The 22,963-nt window shown below is 43.9% G+C and overlaps 1 protein-coding gene across 1 annotated transcript; it reads left to right on the top strand.

Moving 5' to 3' along the window:
• Positions 1 to 209: 209 nt before the first annotated feature.
• On the top strand, positions 210 to 21,387 carry PPP1R36 (protein phosphatase 1 regulatory subunit 36). The gene is made up of 11 exons (XM_080594025.1): positions 210 to 3,457; positions 4,773 to 4,837; positions 6,227 to 6,307; positions 7,003 to 7,124; positions 7,244 to 7,313; positions 8,222 to 8,320; positions 11,775 to 11,915; positions 16,435 to 16,471; positions 17,764 to 17,960; positions 18,047 to 18,235; positions 19,485 to 21,387. Exons 1-11 carry the CDS (start codon positions 3,275 to 3,277, stop codon positions 19,654 to 19,656), a joined length of 1,356 nt encoding a protein of 451 aa, XP_080450151.1. The 5' UTR covers positions 210 to 3,274; the 3' UTR covers positions 19,657 to 21,387.
• The last annotated feature ends 1,576 nt before the right edge of the window (positions 21,388 to 22,963 follow it).

Genomic DNA, 22,963 nt, shown 5'->3' with positions numbered 1-22,963 from the left:
TTGAATTCTATGCTTTTGTGTCTAATGCAAACAGCCTTGCACACACACAGAGTCTAATATTCTCAGGGAAACCAGGGCTAACATTTACCTGCCCCTGGGAAGAGAGGAGGAAATTAATATGGTGGCTATGGAAGACAGAGACTTGACACAGCGAGAAGAAAAAAAAAAGAGGCAGAAAAGAGGTGAATGACTCTGAATGGCTGGTGAGTCAGTGATATTTTTCTTGAGTTTATGCATGTGTTTATTTTCTGGGTGTGATATCTGAATTAAACATTAGATATACCTAAGGAATGGTTACATATGCGTACTGTTGAGTGTTTGCAGCTACTGAGACGCACATGGACACAAACACCACAAGAAACAACATTAAAAGAAGGGCTATTAAGACTGCAAAGTCAGTTGCTCAGAAAGTATGAAGTGCTGGAATTATGACCATCTGAGCAATCCTATTTCTTGCTTTCTTTCTGCTTATGTATCATAACCCAGTTTTTAATTACATGGTAACATATTTATTTATGTTTTTTATAGGGCACCTCAGTCAGTGCGCAGGACGGGCAGCATGGGCTCTCTAAAAAAGTAATATTTCCCAATTCAATGCACACCTTTTTTACCATATGTTGGCCAGCCCCACCTCTGAAGGAGTGTCCTGTGAAGCTCATCGCCATCACATGTGACTGCTTCATGCTTTCATCCCTGAGATGTGACACGGGATAAAATAAAGCTATAAAAGCAGAACACCTTCTTCCTATTATGGGCTCTTCCACTGGAAATGCCAAGGCACTCAGCTCAGTACATTTTTTGTAGGTTTAAGTACAGTTCCCATTGGCTTTGGTCACAGCTGTGGATACTCAGTCCTGCCAAGGCCCTTTGCTCAGAAAGAAAAGAGCATGCAAATAATGGTCATTAGCTTTAAATGCGGGTTGAAGTGATTTGCCTGGAATTTTGTGACTGAAGCCCATATGGAAATCAGTTTCCCACATAGCCTTCAACTGCTTCAACCATTACACCTTAATTTCACTTCTTGTAATCTTCTGGCTCGCCCACTTTATAGCTTCCAACTTTTGCAACAGCCGAAGCAGGGATCCAGCAGACACTAATCTCCTTTGCGACACGATGCCAGGCTTTTAATTTTTTTTAGACTGATATCCATTTGGGCCATCAGCATGGGTGGGATGTTTGGTGCTCAGCTCTGCATTAAGTAGCTGCAGTGAACTGATCTCCTCCAGTGAGCACTCAATTAAGTAGAGTGCTGTGTCTGAATATGCCAAGTCTCCTGTCCAGGGAACGCCGTCAGTCTCGGGGTCCCCCCAGCACTGTTGTCTGTTCTAGCCTCATAGCTTGTCCAGAGCCAGTTCTGTCCCACTGCCCACAAATCCCTTCTGGATGTCTTCATCTCCCCTACCTCACCTGTCTGCCTCTCCAATTCCCAAGCCTTCCTTGCCTGCCTAGCCAGCTCTTTCTTTAGCTCTCAGCCCCAGACTTCCCATTCAGAGTTGTGCTCCCTGTAGGTTGTTCTCAGTTTTAGTTTATTCCTGTATTTACTCTGGGCTTTTTGTGCCAATTTGCTCCCAACCCTGGTAAAGCAGTAGTCCTGTCTCCTGAGAATCTTCTACTTGTCCGTTACTTTGGGTGGTTCTTTTGTCAGGACTTGTACTGGAACAGAGGTGGGCTGATGGTCCCCTGAGGCAGATGACAGCCCCACTCTATCAAGCAGTCTGTTGATGAGCCATTAATTCCATACCTCCCACTGTCCCCTGATGAGAGCCTATTTCTGCAGTGCTGTCTGGCTGCTGTGAGTGAGATCTGAGGTCGCTCTCAAACCTGCTTCTCTCATCCTCTTAAATATGTAACTTGGCTGCCAAGTCATGGATATGTACTTGGCAGCCTGCAATAGCAACTGGAAACACAACATACACAATATGATTGTCAAAAAAAATATATAATGGGGGGGTGACTGCAGAGAACAGAGCCAGCTGAATTTTCAGGATGATTTGAGATTCTTGCTTAGCTATTCATGGACTAATTTTGTTAGCATGGATAAGCCTTTAAAGAGTACCTACAGGAGAAAAGATGCAGTGTCTGGACAGCTGTGGCAATGGGGGGCAGCTAGGGACAGGAAGCAGATTGTTTCATGGAAATTCTCTTCCCCCACGTTGTATTGTCCCTGTGCTCTTCCATGTGCTCACAAACATCTTAGTGCTGCTTTCAGGAGTATTTTCCATAGCTAGAAACTATCACAAAAAAGAATGAGGCCACCTGTAAGAGCTGAAAGCATAGGAAATGTTATTTCTGTCTTACAGAGCTGATCTGTCTAAAAGTCTTAGATCAGGTATTTTCATTGCTTCCGAGTAGATACTTAGTGTAGCTGTACCGGGAAAATTTTCATAGACTGTGACTGGTTTTCACCTCATAGCTGATCTGATCTACTGAGAGCTGTGCTCCTGCCCCTTTACCTTTATCTGCATCTCCTCTGGCCCTCTCTGACTGCACTGAACCGATGTGAAGCACTAACCCAACAGAAAACTTCTCGTTTATTTTTGCTGGATTACTCTTTTGACAGTTTAGGTAGCCGCCTTGCTGTGGGGCCTGAGAAGGTATAGAATAAACACAGAGATAAATGATGGGAAAAGTTAGATGGGAGCAAGAATGCCTCTCCCATCAACAACGAGCTTTTAGGCTGGCTTAGCTGTAACACAAAACCTCACCCTTCTTGGGGACACAAAACCTCACCCTTCTTGGGGACTTGCCTTCTACCAGCAGGAAGTACTTTTGTTGATATAACTCATACCAATTTTGGGTGCTAGCTAAGCGGTACCAGTTATACACAACACTTTTCCACTGTGAATGTCTAGTATGAGAGATTTTCTGCTTGCCCAGCAGTGCTTCAAAGAATCCCAAAGATCAAAAACCCTCCCTCAGACCTTCAGCGTCCTGGCTTACCGTATGGGAATTATTTGCAGGGGGAACTCACAAATCTGGAGCTGCCTGCTTGCACAGGGACTTGAGACATGTCACTGGAGACTTGTGACTTAGCAGATACACTTTTTTATCTTGTAAAGGCCCAAGCTAAAGGATGTGTAACGCTCCAGGTGTGGTGCAGACATCCATGCCCACAATGGGGGGAATGGGTGCCATCCTGTGCCAGTGACCAGGAGCACCTCTGCAGCTCGCTGCCTTCAAAGGACACTGTAGGCCCAAACGAGTGGCCACTGAGGTGGCGCTGCACAGGAAACACTTCCTTTCTCTGTTTTGACTGAAAAGTTACCCAGGGAAGATGCTTGGTGAGAAGGAGCTGAGCATGTGGACCTTGAGTCCCCGCGCACGGAGCAGGCCGGAGGGCACTTCGTGTGCTGGGATCTGCAGCTCCCAGGGGACGGCCGGGCGTCACCGGGACGCTGCTGTAAACAGAGCCGGCCTGAGCGCCCCGGCCACATCCCAGGCAAGCACCATGATCTCGGTGAGTGTCCCCACCTCGCCCAGCTCCACGTTGTTCCTGCGGCCCACTTCTGCCTCTGCAGCAGGTCCTGGGGACAGCGGGAAACCCCCTGAGATGGCCGCGGAGGGAGCAGGGTGGGCAGGGCAGCCCTTCAGCCATCATGTCAGTGAGAACCGAGCTGTATTTGTAAGACATGGGGGTGGTATTTCCTCCTGCTGTCCTGCTGTGGTAGGCACTGCTCTGCTGTGCTACCACATTTTCTGTTTTTCGTTCACAGTTCATAACCCCTTGTGTCTAATGTAAAGGTGTTGCATTTGTGTGGGCCTTTTCTTCTGCGAGTTGTAAACCAGTATTCGAAAGCTGGAACTGAAGACTAAAACTGACAAGTTTAAATAACCACTCTGTCAAAGGATTATGGCCATGGTTTCCTAATATTCCTCTCTGTGGTTTAACCATTGCTCGGGCTGCTGGCTGCTGACATAAAATTATTTTGGCGTTCTACTACCAAATGAAATTGAGCAAGAAGCTGAGACTTGCATTGCTGTCTGTCTGAATGACACCAGGCAAAAGTTCACAGAAAGCCTGCTTTCACCTGGTTTAAGTTTTAGGCAGAAGGATTTCAGCAATAAGATGGATTTTACTTTAAAGGTGACCTGCAAAAAAACAGTTAAGAGTTTGCAAGTGTCTTTTGTTAATTAAGAAAGGTGCTAATTAATCTCTATTTATTTTTTAGGGGATTTTTGGTTTTGTATAGATTTTTTTGAATGTATGGATACTGTAAAATCCTGTTATTGGTGGTTTTGTTCAGTGTCTCCTGCCGGGTCTATCTGGTGTTGACTTAAAGTTCTCAGGACATCAGTGAAGTGCATAACTCATTTATTCATTTCTTTATTTTTAAACAAAGATTTCCTTTCTCCTGGTGCTTAGTCACTATAATTACATAAATGTTATCAAAACCAAATAAAAGTGATGTGTTGTGTAATGCATGGCTCCATTTGATTTCTCAGTCTTTATTAATTCGCTGGCAATCAAAGAACTGATGTTCCTTAGCAAACTTTCAAGTATTTATTATTATTATTATTATTATTAATTAATAACCTGAAAGACATAAAAAGGATAGATCTTTTGTGTGTGTATGTATATGTGTGTGTGTGTGTGTTTTATCTTATTTATAAGATAAAATTTATAATTGTTTATCTTATTTATAAAGCAGTTTTAAGAAAGATACGTAATGGGCAATATACACAATGCTTGTTTTCTAAATATTTTGTCAAGCCGGGCTGAGAACAAGAGCATTGTGTTTCTGACATGTAACCTGCGTGCTGTTTTCTTGCAGACCATAAAACTAACTTCAGGCGTGTGGTACTGGAAAGATGATACTAATACACTTGAATTTGCAAGGTAAAAGAATTCTGTTTGGTTTCAGATTGTGCAGGTTTAAGGCCTTGATTCAGCTGTTCCAAGTAAGGCAAAATCAGTCTAACATCGCTTTGGCTGAAAATCAACTCCATGACAAATATGTATTTTTGTATATATATATATATATATATATATATATTTATCGAGACTGGAGCTCTTAAATGTTACTCTGTGGCATTTATCCCATCATGGTAATGGAGAAAAACAGAAATATGTATTTGTTCTGTACTGCTTTCAAGATGAATTCACTTCAGAGGGACTGCTAAAAGTGTGTGGCAAGTCCTGCCCTGTGCCAGAAAGCCATGCAGTGCAGCAGCAGTGCTGAAAGTGAGGGCTAAATGCCATCCCTGGCATCTATAGGTGGAGGTCCACTAAGTCCGCAGACTGAAGCTGTCTGCATTATGTTTGGCCGCGCATGGCAGTGAGCACTGTAGGACTGCAAACCTTTTGGGAACCCACAGCTCTGCAGGGGAGAAAGCTCATGTACCTGCAGTTTGAATTTGTGTGGCAGCTGTGGATTCAGACTTCATCTGGCCTGAAAAATTTCCATACATTTAACCACTGGGGAGAAACAATATCCTCTGCTGCCCTCTGCCCAGACGCAGGGCAGGCAGTGCATGGTGCAGCGCAGCGTGGTGCAGCTGGGTCAGTCGCCCGCTCCCTGCTGCTGCCTCCCTGCCCTGCTGTCATTTTCCAAGCCTTCGTCACGGCAGAGCTGGGCTGCTCACCTCTTCCCTGACCACACGGCTGTTGTGGGTGCCTTTCATGGTCTGAGTCTCAGCAGCATCAGCCAGCTTCTCTCATGGGCTTGGGGATGCTGCTGACTCTGCCCAGTGCTCTCCGGGACAGGAATGAGTTTCCCAGCCACGTCTGCTGCCTCTGCCCTTGGTGAACCCAAAGACAAGCTTTGGGACTCAGCAGTTTGCATTTAAAATCTCTTTTCTGGATAAAACCCTCTTCCATCTCCCTACAAGAAGAGAAAGAAGTAGTTGAGCTGAAGGTCAGGAGCGTATATACATTAAGCTACTGTGAATACATTTAGGCTGGAAACTAGAAGAAAGTTCAATTCATTGGCGTTGTCAGGACAAGAGCAGGAGGGTGAAGCCACTTGAGACATGGGTGACTTGAAGGGTTTACATGATGCAGTGCTTATGATGGCAGGAGACAGAGCAGGAGGAACCTTCCATACTTTTTGCTTCTCTGTTCTTGAAAGCAATGTTTCATGCGGACCTCAGCACGACCCAGATGTTCTCTTAGTGTCAGTTAGAGGATGAAATATATATTCCTTGTGTATCGTGGCATGTTGACCTTTTTGCACTGCTGCTAAAAATGTAAATTCATGCCACTGCATGCTCACACTCTCTATTTCAGCTCCAGTCCAACATCTCAGGAAAACCTTAAGGAAGGAAAAAATACTTGCTTTCGGGAAATATGTGTCAAGACATTAAAGAGGTATGTCAAGCCGACTGACTTAGCTCAAGAAGGAACAAGATTATTTGGGTGGGAATATTTTCATCCATTGTCTGAGGATCATGTCTGAACAAAACACGTGAAACAGGGAGCCACCTGTCATTTCAATAGGGCGGATGAGTGGTCTGAACACAAAAACAGGGCCAGACATGCCTGGTGTTGAATGCTAGCTCAGGCACTAGCCTGCTGTGAGTTTGGTAAAGTCGTTCTGCATCTTTGTTGCTGTTTCCAGATCACTCAGAAAGAGGTAATAATTCTCATCTGCTCTGAAGAGTATTGTGAGGTAATTAATTCATCTTTGTAAGGCACTTCAAAGATTAAAGTATTATTATTATTATTAATTTTATAAATTCACAACACGGTGTAGCTGACTTTCATCCATTACTTAAAACCTCTTTGATCTAAATAATATAGTCGCAATTTATTATATTAGCAACTAAAAGGGCAACTTCAGAAGCAAGCTTGGAGGTGAAATGTCCTATTTCTCCTAACATTCCCAGCCTGTTTTGTGGTTATAATAGCTGAAAGTTAGTTCAGGCTATCTGCCAAACACATTTCACTGCCTGGCCCTTTGAAATTGTGTGCAATGAGGAAAGTGCATACCAGGTAGATAATGTGACTGTTCTGTGACTGGAATTAATAGTGTCCTTAAATGCTACGTATTGGTCAACTACTAGCATCTTCCAAGACGAATGCAGTGCAACGCTCCCTGAAAAAAGGCTGGCTGACAAAGAGGAAAAAATCCATAAGCTCTCAAAGTGGGTACAACATGAATATGTGACGTTGGATGATGTCAAATGTGAGTAAATGTTGGTATCTTGTATCAGCAAGGCATTGCCCACAGAAATCAGAAAACTATTTCTACTAGCAGCTAGCATTTTTTTGGAGGATATACTATTTTCTCCTCTGTGTTTTCAGATGTTGCTTTACTTTTGAAAGAAGAAGAAAGAAAGTCAGAGCGCATGCTACCTTTTGCAGCAGTTATGGGGTATGTTATGTACAATTTGTTTCAAGAATTATGTGTGTGTGTCCGGTAGTGGACAGACTACGGTCTATGAGAAGTAGAGTATGAAATATCAGAGGCTTAGAAGAGGAGTTTAGTGTGAAATAACACCAAATTTTAACCTTGGCATTCAGAGAAATAATCCCATCGCTTGTTTGGAAGCCTTCCACTCTGTTAGCTAAAGAGAGCCAAGAACTTGGGCCTAAATGTCCAAAGGTTGTTATTCATCTTACACTGAGATAAATTCCACGTTTGCCAGAGCATCCGCAACACTGCATGCACTGTGAGTCCCTAACACGACTGGGCATCTGGGCTACCTTCTTGTGCAGCTGCGGTTCCACTCAGAGCTGCAGAGCTCATTAATTGCTGCCGCTGCTTATCAGTGGTACTTCTCTACATGCTAAAAGCAAGGAGTCAGCCGGCAGAGCATCACGTCTCAGGCGTATCCCTGAGATTGCCAGGGCCATACACTGGCTGCATTGCCTTTCATTTAGAAATGTATCTGTAGACTTTGTTGGACCTTAGTCATACTGTCCTTTGACAAGGGGAGAGGTGTCCCAGTTGTCCCAGTTTTCCTGTCTTCCTCTGAATGCAAATGCTGCTTTTTCAGCATGTTCAGTGCAGAAAATGTGCTTGCAGAAAGTAAGTCTGATAATACCCAGTTCAATCCACTGTTCAGCATGTTTCTTGGACACTGCTAGTATTTCTCTAAAAGCCTCCAAAGTCCCATTGTGGAGTGGAGTGTTTACTCTGAATGGGTCTTAACCACACAGCTGATATTTGGTATAATGCAGGCCCTTGAGCAGAGACTTTGTTCTTTGTTGTAATGGTCTGGTGGTGTCTATATCTGCAGACCTACAGACTTCCCAGTGACATTTCTACCTTTCATTTAGGAATAAGAAACTAGATGAGTTCCTCATGGCCCTGCTTTTCTACTTATCTTTTTACCTGGAAAAAATTGCCCTGGAAAAGGAAACCACATCCTTGATTTCGTGAGTACAAGACATTAGGGTTGTGAGTCCCCAGAGCTTGCCCGACTTTAAGTGTGTAAATACCCAGGCTTTGCCCTGGGTATTTATCTCCTCAGGATAATACTGCAGTCTGAATAAATCATTACTACTACCCAAATGTTAAATCTGTGTGGGTGCCCTGGATCGAATAACCATCCCCTGTTTCCATTTCCCAATAACAGCATTAGCATCTCGTCATTTCTGCTTGCAATACAGAGCACCTCCGAATCACAGCTGAGTGTGCTGGGCGTTTAGTTGGGCTGTGGGTCACATTGCTCCAAGATTCCATTTCTAAATACTTTGCAAGGCAGGCTCAGATGACTCTTCAGTGCTAGAAACATGTTACAGCATGAGAAATATATGCTAGGAAAGCAGTTTCCAAGCAAGGGTGTGTGACCACACTTGCTACCTTGCAAAGTGGAAGTGGGGATGCCAGAGGAACAGTTTAGGAGCTGCTGTGTTAGAGAGTTTTATGCCTTGGGAGAAAGTGTTACTGAGTTACAAACCATGATTATAAGAAACCTTAATGATTTGCTGGACTCTTTAATAGTCTCTGAGAATTGATTGACTATTTTATTAAAACACCTGATAATTACTTACTTCACAATTCATGAAGCCTTGATATACACAGGGGCTGATTTATCTGGATTGAAGAAAAGACTGCTGGAGGATTGCTGGCCTTAAGGAACTGATTTGTTCCACACCTATAGATTGACAGGTTCTCATTGTGCAAGGAATATTTCATAAATAAAGAAAACCAAAAACATAATTTGGAACACAAAGGTTCTAGATCCAGTTGAAGTGATCTGGGCTGAAATTTGCAGAATGATCCCCTTGTTCTTGGCTGGTAAAGGACAAGGAGGACTCTGCACTGGCCGTGGCATCTCAGCATGGTTCGTATCATCAGCTGGTGTGGCAAATACAGAAACAGACTGAAACAAAGAAGAGTTTGGATCTATTGCCATACAGATTTATGTTTCCTGGGTCAAGAGGGCTCTGATTAGTAGCTACCAGCTATAAACACTGGTTAAACTCTGCCAGAAGAGACATTTTGCTGTGTTATGGCATGCAGTGCTCACAGAGTGACTGCTGCCTTTTGGTGGGAAATATATACCATCTCTGAGCTTCCCAAAGAAAAATTCTGTAACAGTGTTTTATTTAGATTCATTGCCTCCCCTGAAGGGAAGTGGCTTGCTTGCCAGGATTAGCTGCATGCAGTGTAACATCAGAGAAGCTTAAAGAAGAGACATTTACCATGCAGAAGGAGGAAGTCAGGATGTTGATCTACCAAAGTATAAATACGAGGAAGGAAAATAAAATGACAAAAGTCAATTTTAGATCTTACTTAATGTTAAAATTTACCAAAAATTTTTGCATCTTCATTCCCTGTTCAAGACCCCCTTGTTTCTGTCTAATTCTGAAATTGGTATATGTTATATTTCAAATCAAATGTAGTAGCAAGGACTGTTTTTTTCCTTCTGTGGACTAAAGTTCTGGAATAGTCTTCTACTAGAAAGTAATGGGGGCAGGGGAGAAAACTACTTTTTTTCTGAAGGTGGAGCTCTGTGAGCTTGTGAAAGGGATTTTTTAACCACATAATAAAATCATAATGACAGAAAATTCCACTTGTGATAAGAATCCTTGGGTATGTGATATGCTGATGTATTTGAGAGGATGTGAAAGAAGATTGCATAGCCATTTGTTTTCCTGTACTTATCCCACTTAAATCCCATGCTCAAGGCTGTTGCTAGTTGTTTCTTCAGGAAGAAAACTCCCTCCCCTTCCTCCTAGATGTAATTTAATTTCAGAGGCTTTTTCGCTTTCCTGTGTAGTACTGGCTATGTGCCACAGGTAGAGACAGACTGCAGGCAAGACACGCTGGTACCATTTCATGTGTCTGGTTAGTGACACCTATAATTTGCTCAGAGTTAAGCTGACAGACAGATTGCTTGGAGACTGGGCTTGGTGACCTGCCTAGTCCTTTAGCAGCCTGATGTTCCTGTATGGTGGACACATCCAACGACTGTGCAGTCCTTGAGCTGCTCTTCTTGCAGACCCTGTGTGCTAATGTAGTAATGCAGAAAAAACATTCATTCCTGCTCCTAGTTGGTGTTTTTGGAGTTCCTGCCATTTGGGCTGCCTGTGAGAGATGCCCAACTCATCTGTTGTGACTGCTTTGTTCACAGGGCTTGATGGGCTGAATAGCTCAACTGTCTTGAACCTAGGCAGTGTAGAAGTACTCATGTGCACAGAGCCTCAAGAAAACATCTAAGACCATCTTTGCTTATGAAGTCATTGCTTCTGTGCATTAAACTTTCTTATGTCAGAAGGAGTTCCTATAAGAGAAAAACAGCATGAATCTGGACATCTTTGGCTTCTTGTAACCTTATCTTCCCTTGATGCTATTCTGATTCTGGGTAAATCCAAGATTTGGGTTTTCCTGGCTTGCTGTAGATTCAGGAAGATCTTGTAGACAACCTCTAAAGCAACAAAACAGTTTTCCAAAGCAGTGGGCATGAAGCATTGCCCCACTGGAGACAGCCTGGGAGTATTCACCTCTGAAATATGTGACTCTAAGAACAAAAACTAAGCAGTAGTGAATGAGACATGAATGGAACATGGGCTATTATTTCTGTCCTGCATTTTCTTCCCCCCTTAGTTTCTATCTGTTTCTGCTTCCAACCCTTTCATGTCTTTTGAGGAAAATTTGCTGAATTTTATTAGCAATTATCCTTGAGAAGCCCAGAGTAATTGTCCTAATTATTAAAGGTGGGTCATGCAGGAAGCTTTAGAGCTGGAGGCCATCAGGGATGGGACAGATAAAAACAACTCTCCCGAGCGTGAAAGGAGGCTGGTAACTTTTAGGCCTGTAGCGCTCCCAGGCCCTGGGAGACAGTCGGGTGGATTACAGGGGAAGCAGAGGAAATGGAAAGCTCTTTGGTTTGGCATTTCCTTAGTGTTTGATCTGAAGTGGTTTAAAATACAGGCTTGTGGTGTCAGCCGTTCCTGTTTAGAGGCCATCCCAAAAGCGCTTCGTGTGCCTTTTTGAAGAGAAGTAAGTGCTGTCTCCGAACGAGCCAGACCCACTGCTTCAGGCTGCCCAATGACAGAGTCTGTGCCTGGAGAGATCTAAATGCACCTCCAGGGCTTTCATGTAGGCTGCAAAAAGGGTTCATAAGCTATGTAGGATCAAAGACGGCAACCTGAGAGGCTGTGGGCACAGAGCTTACAAGTTCTGTAGGGCAAGGGAGACTGTCTGGGTCCAAGCCCCAGGCCTGGTGGCCCCACCAGCACTGCAGAGCTGTGCTGGAAGCTTCTGAACTCAGCCCTGCTGCAGAGGGGTCCCCTGACGGTGGTGCCATGGGGTGTGCTGGTTTACATGCCTGAAAACCATGCATCCACTCTCTAAAATCTCTCTCTTTTTTTTTTTTAACAGGACTATGATTTTTCTGGAGAATAAAGAAATGGACGATGTGTTGGCGAAGTTAGCAGTGGCCAGGATTTACCTTGCCAAAGTTTACAGTAACTTTATCCTCGGAAGAGGCATGGCACAGCAGAGCCACTCGCCTAGTGGAAAGTAAGCCAAGGAAAGCTCTTCCCTCTGGGGACCCTTGCCATGTCAAGGGCCACAGCATCCCAAGTCCAAGGCCCCTTTTGGGTGACACAAGTGAAAGCCCGAGGTAACGTCTCATGAGTCGAACAGTCACAGGGACAAAGGGACAACAAGACAGAGAAGTGTCCCCATCTCCCAGCTGCTCTAGCTGGTAACTGGCTCCAGAAGTGTTTCTGGTGAGCTGTTGCCAACTGGTTCGGCCACAGCAAGTTGCAGCAGAGTTCTGAATACCAGCCTGGGAAGCTCTAGCCCTGGCATGCGGAAGGCTTGCTAGATACACACAGCAGGAAACTTTGATGGGTTCAGTGTGAAATCCAGCAGTGCAAAAAGCAATGCCGGCTATGGATCTCACCTGTGCCATTTTGACTTACTAAACCTTGGAGGCAAATGGTTATGTGCCTGCTGTTTGCCAGTGATCCCTGCATAAAATTCCTCCTATGCCAGGTCTGAAATAGAAAAAGACTAATACCAAGTGTAGGAGACCATGCTTCTGAAGGGCAGCAAGTGAAGGGACTATAGACAAAAAAAGTTTGTGCTTAGGGACTGTGGGCATTGGAAACGTAGGACCCTACCTCTGAGCAGGGAAGATGGTGCATGGCTTTTTCAGAGTGGTGGAGACCAGTAGTTCTTTAGATGCCACGGATCCGGCTAAGGACCGAGAGGAACAGAAAGCTGTAGTGGAAATTTAAAAAGAAACTGAAGAAGGTACAAATGAATGGGAGGGTGTTTTAAAAGGGAGAGAAACTAGGGGAATGATGAGGCTTGGAGACAAGTATGCATGTTTCCTTTTTTTGGGCAGTAGCCAGTCACTAGGATTTTCTCAGAGCAGTTTCAGGCACATTTTTTCAAAGTCCATTGGTGTGAAACTCTGCTGCCAGTTCTCCAGAGGAGTCACAGTCCTTCTCCTGTCTTCCTGCAGCACAGCTCCTAGCAGCCTCGCTCTTCTCTGGGGCTGGAGGAACCTGGGTTTCCTCCTAACCAAGAGGAGAAGGTAACCTATGAAACAGTGGAGGCAAAGGGGAGCTGGAGACCACTGTCCCCACAGGGCTTTCATTTTGGTGTGCCCCCATGCCACAGGGCACTGGACCCTGAAAATCAACTGCACGTTCTCTCAGCATCCTGGCATGTTGGTATTTCAGGGGGCAGATCTGGGAGCAGCGTTGTGTGCCACATGCCTGCTTCCAGATTTCTGGTAAGCACAGGCATCCAGCTAACCTTCTTGCTGGTTGGACAGGGAGGGTTGTGACAGCATTTCATTGTTTCTGTTGGGTGGCCCTAATGTCAGCACTTATGAGACTCACTTTGAGGAACGTACTGCAAAAAGCAACTTGAATCCAAGGACTGGATGCAGCTGGATAAAGCAGCCTGTGCTGCATACAGAGCTAGTTAGCTCTGCTGCCTCTCCACTCACTCGCATTGTCTGGTGGATGGGAATGTGCAGGATTGTGGCAAGGAACAGGTCTAGTGGCAAAAACAACAGCAGCTTGGGAGTGAGAGCAGAGAGCTGAAACAGGGAGCTGTGTTCTTTAATATTTCCATCACAGTGGGGGTTAGAGGCTGGCAGTGGGTTGGGACGCTGGTGTCTAGGCTGTAAAAACACAAAGGCTAGAAAAGGGCTGTGTCCTAAAGCATTCATGAGGTAAGGTGCTGTATGAAGAGAGACCTGACTGGGTTACTCATAGCAGGGTGGTGGTAGCTGACTACAGCTGACTTCAGAGTTAGGCTAATGCTGAGCATGTTACAATGTATGGCACTTCCCATAGCATACGGCAATTACATAAATATAATCTCTTCCAGGCTGACTCAGTTTAACCTTAAATGTTATCTGGAGCCTCCCAGACCATTATATGAACTGCCAAATATGAGAGCTAAGGGACAGAACTGATTAACACTCTTAATTGTAAAAGATGATTAGGAATTTTTTAAACATACATTCTTTTGGGTGGAAAAGGTCCTTTGTCAAAATGGAAACTGGGGCTAGGACTACCTTTGATGATTATTTATTTATTTATTTTACCTGGAAAATGTTTAGATTAAAAAGATGAGAAATTATTGATAATGTAAAACTCACTCCCAGTTTTACTATATTTTCTTATAACCCAAGTATGTTTTCATGCTGGTATTGAAGCTTTTGCTTTTCCTTGTAATTCACCATAGCAACATTTTAATTAAATCTTACACTATATGGAGAAACTGATCTTCCAAATGACCCTTCCAGATCTTCCAAATGTCTATGTGTTCATATAAAATCATTGATTTTTCATGTGAAGACTTTCTCCAAAAGTTTCCCAACTTAAAAAGGAAGGCTTAGATGGAGAACGTCTTCATCTTAACAATTTACATGATTTGTAAAATGCAGCATTAAAATCCTATCTTGATACCATCCCAGACTGGAATTTGAGAGAGTTCCTCCAGACCTGTTATTTGTGTATGTTAGCATTAGTCCTTTTGTGCCTCCAACGCTGAGGAAGGAATAGGTGTGTCTGGCTTTCTCCTTTTAAGTTGATGGAGGTTGTGCAACCTTTTTGTGGTGCCAGTTTCCTTATGGGTATTTGTCATAATGGGAAAAATACAGAGTGTTTCCAAAGCTGCAAGCATCGATGGCACAAATAGTTGAGTCGGCCCTTACTGATCCTTGATGCTAGCTTGATCCATGAGCAATTAGAGTCACAGCCGTGGTCAAAGGAGCTGTTAAAATGGCACAAGAAACATTGCCCTGTGTGCCTCTACATAGAACAGTAGTTCTTGTAGATGTCTGAAGCCATGACCTTACATCCAAACCCCATGCCTACGGCACCGTCTGCCCTTTCCGCTGTCCTCCTCTTCCATGCATGAATTCATCCTGTCACCCTGACAGCGCTAAGAAGTCACTGTTATTATATTTCTGGAAGTCATGATGCCCTTTGCTCACTCATTCACATGTTTCTTACAAGTCCTGTCCTGAATCTTGTTGCAAGTTTGATGTTTTCCTAACCCTTTCTGTATTTTCCTAGGTAATGAGCAACTGTGCCCTAGACATGGGAGGTGCCTCCTGCTTCAGCATTTATTTTAGGAAACTTTACTTCAAGCAGGTCTCTTAGCTTAATACCTTACTTGAAGGAAGTAAAGCACTGGGGGAAAGAAGGGTGGAGACCCCTAGCATTATTTAACTCTAATTATTGCTGCTAATTTCTGTTGCTGGCCTCCGCATCGGTTTCTCTGCTAAACTGGGGAGTGGTTCTAAGATAATGCTTGAGCTATCTAATGTTAAAGGTGAAGCAGGGTTTTTTACATTAAGGTTTAAAAAGCTGGGGTCACATTAGGTTCCTCTGCTCTGATATTCTGAAGACAGAATATTGTGATTTTCCAGAATTCGTAAGGAATCAAAAGCATTGAAGTTATCTGGGAGATCTGCTTAGGCAGATGGCTGTGCCATGCTTGAAGAGTCAAGCTTCTTTTCCCTTGCACAATATGTGGGCTTGGGATCTCAGCTGAAATGTCAGGACGGGTATGATTGGTGAGAGCTGGGCCGGGAGATATGTGGTCCTCCTGATCAAAATACCAATAAATGAAGGTCAGAAGATGGTGAATAGAGCTATGGGACTGCAATGATGTTTCTGGGGTGATGGCAGCTGGGTATACCCTGAGTGTGTGGAACAGTTGATGCTATCAGGAAGGTAAGGGACGTTTCAGGAGTTGGTGAGTTGACAGAGAGATGGAGTTTATTGTGCATCTGGCAGGGCTGTGAGGATCTGAAGGCTGGCAGAGAAAACTTGCTTTCCCTTCCACAAGGGTGAGCCGTGCCAGCTTCAGGACAACTGAGTGGCTGCTGGGGTGCGTGCATCACCCTCCACTCTAATGGCTGCTTCCATGAAGGACAGTCATTTGGCTTTGCATGAGAATCCCCAGGCTCAAGTGGGTGGTGAGAACGTCTCTCAGGCGTCCACTGCGCAAATTGCTGCTTCTTTAACAAAGGCCCTTTGTCATTTTCGTACATGTTTTACATTTCTTCTTGGAGATGCATCAGGCATCTCCTTCCTGGTTTTCAAGTATATTGTCTCAGCATTGGCCTGGCTTTGTGCCCTTGGTAACTCTACTCGTTGCTCTTCCAGTGATGTCAGGAAGAGTTTTCTATTCACTTCAGTGGGAACTGGGTTAGATCAGAGCTGACCACTTTTGAGAGGCCCAAGCAGAGAGCTCAGTCTAGATAGCATAGTAGGGGTGCCTCCCCTGCTCATAACATCCAGCTTTGTTCTGTTGGATTTAATTAACTGAGCCACACAATATTTTGTCTTTTCTCCTTCTGAGGCAACGCAGAATTCTTGTCTTTCTCTTAGACAGTAGGTCTCTGCATGCTAGTAATGAGGATTTACCAGCAACAACTTTATTGCCCTGGTGAAATGCCAGCTTGGCAGCAGCCCCGTGAGTCATATTCAATGCTCTGTTCAGAGAACTGAAAGGATGACTGCTGCTATTAATTTTGTGCTCTTGTTCACTGCTTTAGGAGAACAACATTACAGAAAGATCGGAACTTCTTTGAGGTAAGAAAGACACAAAGATAAATGGAGATTTTGACAGTGTCAGCACAGACCATGTCCCTCTCTCGCACATTCACGTACTGCAGACAGGCCTGCTCCTTTCCTTTTGGTCCTCCTGGTGGTTTACTTGCAGGGCAGAGTAGTACCTGCAGTAAACTTTTACTTCTTGGGCCTAGATTACAATGTCTCTGTAAAATACTGACTCTTTGCCCTTCAGCCCAAACCTCTTCCCCCTTGGAGCCCTGAGCTGGGGAGTTTCAGTCCCTCTGTGTCTCAGAGCCCAGCCAGTTCCCATCACAGCCTGAGGTCCCTCTGGAAGGTCTGGTCTATAGCTTTCTTCTCATCATTGGCCTCACAATTTCATCTCTAAAGGTAAGAAATTTCACAGTCTTTCATTTCCTTTGTGCTTGGCAACGTTTTTAGATGTCAACAAGCTTTTCCGGCCTGCTACACATAGCTCAATGAGCAATTTATGACCCGCACTATGTAGCAAGGCTTCGGCAAATTAATACAAAACAGCTAGGCCCAAATTATACTCTGTACTTTACAAACTGGGGAGCCTTTCCTTGAAACAGGGGAACTGTGGATTCAATTCCAAGGATACACAGTAGTCCCAGTGAGACCACCTTTTCAGGAACCTTAGTAGAGACTCAATCTACTGGGGGTTGATTCAACTTGTGCCAGGGATCACAAATGTTAAAATGGACGGAAAAGCTAGATCTTCCTTTTTAAGCAGCAAGCAGATATATGGCGGTGAGATGCACTGAGTTCATATCTGGTAGCAATATCTGCTGTGATCACAATGCTGTCATTTTGGGTGGGAATCATCTTGTCTAACTCCAGCTGCCCAAACAATAGCTGTCCTGTCAGCCTAAGCCCTTAGGCTCCGTTGACAGTCGATGCAGACAAAGGGGGTGAATTGTTGCCTTTTGAGACAGATGTGTACGATAAGAACCCCCACAGAATGACTCATCCCATTAGTCTCTTTCCATTAATTATTGAAGGAAACTGGATGGTAATCCCAGGTTCACTCCTTAGTTCTAGCAGCAAAACTAAGCCACATTGGTCAGAGTTGAGCAAGACAAAATCCATCTGAGCTAACTGTGTTACTAGCCTCATCTGTCTGCATACCTTTAAAAAAAAAATCTGCTTTCAAATCTTCAGTGATATATGGTGAAGTTTGATGCCAGACTGGTTGCCGACTTTTTAATGGAGTCGTGCCAACCTGCACTGTGGGACGCGGTGAGATTCTGAACCTTTTCCCAGTGAAAATGCGATCTGTGTTTTCAATTTAGGGCTTCTACAACTTCTGCAGCTATGTGGCTTGGCTTGTGTTCAGACGGAAGCACTTCCAAGTGATTAGGGAAGAAATCGGCAGGCTTCTTTGCTCCGACATGTTCAATCCCACCTTAAGAGACAGGAGCAATGTTTTCTTGCAGGAAGCAAGCAAGAGGACTGCAGATGCAGATGCAGTGAGATTGCCATGTCAGAGGTACAGTTTGACATACTGATGAGCCCTTAGATAACGTGCCCTGTCCAAATACACTGAGATAACAGCTGCGTTTGTTTTCTTTCAAGACAAGCCCATGCCGAGCATCCACCCATAAACAGCATGGTTCACCAGCGCTCGCCCATGCTCAGCACGCTGCTGCCCTTGCCAAAGGAGAGCGCTCATTACCTCTCCCAGAACCACTACTGTCGGGGCAGGGACCCGCGGCCCTGCTCGTGTGACAACCTGCCGGACTTCTCAGAGCTGTTTGCTACCAAGTGAGGGGCTATTTCTCTGCATAAATAGATCTGGTAGTGCTGGTAGGAAGGATGTCCGGCAGCTAGCTCTTCCTCACCAGGAGAGGGGCCATTGGATGGGGGATTTGCCTAGGCAGTAGTTAGAGAGGAAGAGGAGTGTAAGGCAGGCTTGAGTGAGCCTGAAACTTGCAGATGAAGTACTCTTGGCTAACTGTTGGCAAAGCAGCCACTGCCCATCATACTGCTTTGTTAAAACTGGAAAGTTTTTTTGGGAAAGCAAATATACGTTGAAATAAATTTGAACAAAAAACAAATTCAAACCTCTCAAAATCAAAATGGGATGTTCATTTTTTTCCTCTCATGTTTCATTACAATTTCTTATTTCTTCAGCATTCTGATCTGACGTGGCCAATGTATTCTATTCTGACAAAGTTTGTTTTTTTTACTGTATTGCACTTTAAAAATATAATCTAAATTGTAGTACAGATAGAACCTTTTCTACCAATTCAAAACAAACACAAAATTTTTCAAGCCTGGATATGCCATGAAAGAGATATTCCATTTTTCATCTACCCATGGTTAACAGCAGTATCACTACAATTCTTTTTATGTAATAACTGATGCAAATATGATCACTGTAAATTGGTGTTGCTCTGCTGAAGTGTATATAAAGCTCCCTGTAAGACTTTCCTACGTAGGTCATCTTTTTCTGCCTGGAAATTATAATTTGAGAATTGCCTTAGTTTTTCTGGATCTACCAGAATTCTGGCAATCTAATGAATGCTACAACACTCTACATGCAAAATTGTCAGACCTATCCACAACACACGACCAGTGAGTCCAGTATTTCCCCAGAAAGTGAAATTTGCTACAAATGCACGTGTAATTGTTTTGTGCATGCTTTGGAAGTTGGGTGCCCCCTAAGCATCTTGGTGTTATAACTTAAGCACGGTAATTCATGTGCAATAAGGCCCAACCTTTCCAGGAAGTGCTAAGTTTCACTTGGACATATGCAATTCACGTTGTGTGCATGCATGCTCGAGACAGAAACATGACATGGTATGCAAGGTGCTGAGTGTCTAAGTGTGGCTATTTGTTCTTCCCTGGAGGAAGCAGATAATCTTGGCATAGTGGGTGTTACTCACAGTCCAGCTAAAGGAGGCAAAGTTCCTTGCCGGTTTACCTTCTAAATACTACAGGTTATTCCCCCTTTCTCCTATTTTCCTCTGCTTCATTATGTCAAGCATATTAACACCATGTTTTCTAACAGGGTGGGCATAATTGGAGCTCACTGTAGTGAGTTAAATTCCTGTATGCTCAAGTCTGACGGGGCGATGGAGGAGGACGAACAAGAACAAGAACAAGAACAAGAACAAGAACATGGAAGACAAAGGAGTTGTTCCTCTGTCCTGACAAATGGCCTGAATCTGCCACCTCTGTGAAGCCCCCAAAACAGGCTTAGCGTGAGAGTGCTGTATTCTCAAAAGCAATGGCAGAAGATGATTGTAATCAGAGCATCTAGCAGAAGTGGTATCTGCTTTCATTGAGTGGCATAATTTCATATCGCTAAGTAAATAATTTGGAAATTGCAGATTAAAAAGCTAAAATCATTTGTCAGAAGTGGGGTAGTTTTGCACACAAGGATCTGTACTGGGTGACTGAAGAACTGGACTGTAATTCCTGGTTCTGTCACTAAATATTCCTCTTTCATCTTAGTGCTTTCATTGCACCATTTCTGAGAAGACTTTTAATGACTTATTTTGGGAAGTGCTTTGACACCCGCAGACGAATATGATTACTGATTTTAACGTCAACCCTCTTTTTCTATAGGGTTAGCAAAGCAATCAGGAGACAGGACTTACTATAGTTGAAAAGCTTCTGGAATTGTACGTTTAAAGGAAGTTACTCTTGAATCTTTAATATATAGTTTAATCCTTTTTTGATTTCCATCATCTCTCATTTTGTTCTCAGATAATGGTAGACTAATTTATGGTTCATTGTGAAAAGAGTATTGCAAAGTGGAATGCTGTTTTTTAAGATATCTATTAACTTGCATTTTTTTAAAATTATATAATATTATTTTTATCATTGATTTTACATGATTGGAAAAGCAAATCTTAGAAGTTCAAAATCAAAATATGCAGTTGGGTTGTCAATATCTTGAAGCATAATACATTCATGATAAGAAATCATGTATCACTTTACCTACAAGACTAAATATCTGTGCTAATCATTAGCATCAGGAGGAAAATTTAGGATGAAATCCTGGCCTTTGCATAGTCAATAAGAATCAATGAAAAAATAGTGGATGATTAAAAAGTGAAAGAAAAGTGGAGAGGTAATATTTTCAGCATTTTTAGAAGTTTGCTGCATCAGTGATGGTCTGGAAGTTTTTCAGTGAAATATATTTCTGCTAGATAAAAATAACAGCACAATTTTCCCTTGCAATGCGTGGTTCGGTCTTTAAAAGGATGAAGGTTTGCACTGAAATTATCGTGAGAAACTTCTGCAGTTACCAATAGTCCAGGGACTAGGTCACTTACGTGAGATGTTCTTGCACCACCTTATTGAGACAGACATTTGAACTGCAGGCTCACAGCTGCTATTTAGTCTCTTAACTTAGGCTGGCACATGTTATTTTAACACCTAAGTGGCATTGTGGCCTAGGCTTGTTTTCCATGTGTCAGGTGAGTCCTTTTATCATGGGATGAGCTGTGGCCTGCAGTTTCTCTCTCAAGCTTTTCAGTAGACATCTGTTCTTGTACAAAGCAAAAATATTTAAAAATAATCTCTTAGGAATTTTGTGGGGCAGAAAACACATTCTCTCCTGAAGGAAAAATACATAAAAGTATTAATTTAAAACTGTGTGTGATACTGCTATGTCTTCTTCATAGACATGACGTGGAGTGGTGCACACTTTATTCAGAACTAACATTTCTAGGTTATACATTTGCATTCATTTTGGGCAGGCAGATTAGTGCTCACATGGTCTGAAAAATGGTGGCAAGACTTTGAGATGGTGCTTTATTTGCAGGTTTCCTGAGAGCTCAGCTGGGCAAAAGCTTGTGCAACTGTTTTTCCAGGCTGCACGAGCGAATCCTGGATGGTACATACCTGGCTGGACACTCAAGAGGCATTTGTGGTATCACTGCCCTGCAGCAACAGTTTCTCTACTGAATGATGCAGCAAGATGTTGGCCAATACCTGGAGCTAAGGGAGACTACATCACAGCTTCCTTCTCATGGTCTTGGGAGAAACCTTTTGGTTTCTGCATTAGGAGCTCTCTATAAGCTAAAGGCTGGGCAGTGTTTTGTCTCTCAAAGTGTGACACTGTCCCCTCTCTGATCTGTGGATTGGCATCCCAGGACGCCAGGATCCTTGCAAAAGCATCTTGCTTTGTCCTCTCCAGGCAGACAGGCATAGTACAGGGCCTTAGAAAAGAGTATGAGGGAAAGGTATTCTTTGCCACCTCGGTCCTACAGGGCGGTGCAGTCTGTGGTGCTTGCTAATAACTGGGATCTGTGAACAAGCCCCTGCAGTGCCTGGGGCAGAGATTTCATGGAGTTACACACTTGGCTTGTGGTGGGCCTGGGGCAGCCGCAGGAGGACAGAAGACCAGAGGGTGCAGCAGACACTCACGTAGGCAGCAGAGATCCTGGACGTGAATGAGCTTTTTGTGCAGTGTCACCTACCTGCAAGGTCTCTGTCACTGCAGGGAGGAGGAAGCACTGAGCAGCTACCAGCGGTGATCAAAAGCAGTTGATGAGCTACTCAGACTGAGAGATGATGCTCAACATGATATGCTTGTCCCTTTCCAGGTTCAGGGGAGGCTCCTCGCAGTCTCCTTAAGGGGAGTGGCCCCATTGGGATACTTCCTCACCATGAAATGGAGAACAACAAGTGACTGGCTGCTCTTGCAAGCTCTTTTCCTTGGACAAAAGGCAGCTCAGTTACTTCTGCCTGCACCTGTAACATGCCATCAGGCTCACTCTGGGTAAAATCTGATGGCCCTGGTGAGTTCAAGTTTGAAGACACCGTGACAGTAAGGCAAGCCCTCAGCCATGGCTTTGGGCCTATGCTTCCTGTGGTAATCTAACAACATCCTTGAACTTTCCAGAAAGGATTGAGAAATACCTTGAAGTTCAGATCCTTTAGTCAGCAGAGCCCTTTCCAGGTCTGCCTTCTCGGTGTTGAGTGTCTGCTGCTTCTGAAGCAATGTACGTCTAACACGGACAAGCCATGCTTGTTTCAGCATGTAAGCAAGACCTGGCAGCCTTTCACACATGACAGTGAGTCATCCTTCCAGCAGGAGAGAGTGAGTCAGAAAGGGCACTTGACAAGCTTTATTTATCGGTCTCCTGTTATTTGGCCCTGGAGAATTTTACTCTGGAAAACCCACCCTTGTTAATGAGAGGCAGAGCTCAGAAGTGTATCATACATCTACCGGCTTTTATTTCCATAGGCTTTGCATGCAGTTTCATATTGGGAAATCACAGCAGTTGGCCGTTTCCATGAATTTTTCTTTTTAAAGGCGTTCTGAACATGCCAGCGATATCAGAATAACTTGCCCAAGCTAGGGTTACTGTGAAGAGTACAAACTAAATGCCTTGGAGTGATGAAAAGAGCCTGGGGGCTCTGTGCAACAGCATTTATTGAGCCCCCATTTACTTTCTGCTCTTAGGGCTGATTTGCTCAGAGCTTTAATTGAGTGCTGCTAGCATGGCCTAGTGTCTTGACTGGCTTTTGATT

The sequence above is a fragment of the Anser brachyrhynchus genome (assembly GCF_964034855.1).
Source record: "Anser brachyrhynchus genome assembly, chromosome: 5".
In the NCBI taxonomy this organism is placed as follows: domain Eukaryota; kingdom Metazoa; phylum Chordata; class Aves; order Anseriformes; family Anatidae; genus Anser; species Anser brachyrhynchus.
The sequence above is the reverse complement of the archived record's forward strand: the minus strand, read 5'-3'. Positions and strand labels throughout refer to the sequence as shown.

Coding starts and splice junctions, on each gene's coding strand:
- PPP1R36 (XM_080594025.1), top strand. CDS start 3,275: ATGCTTGGTGAGAAGGAGCTGAGCATGTGGACCTTGAGTCCCCGCGCA. Junction 17,961..18,046: donor GTGAGATTGCCATGTCAGAG/GTACAGTTTGAC, acceptor TTTTCTTTCAAG/ACAAGCCCATGCCGAGCATC. Junction 18,236..19,484: donor TCAGAGCTGTTTGCTACCAA/GTGAGGGGCTAT, acceptor GTTTTCTAACAG/GGTGGGCATAATTGGAGCTC.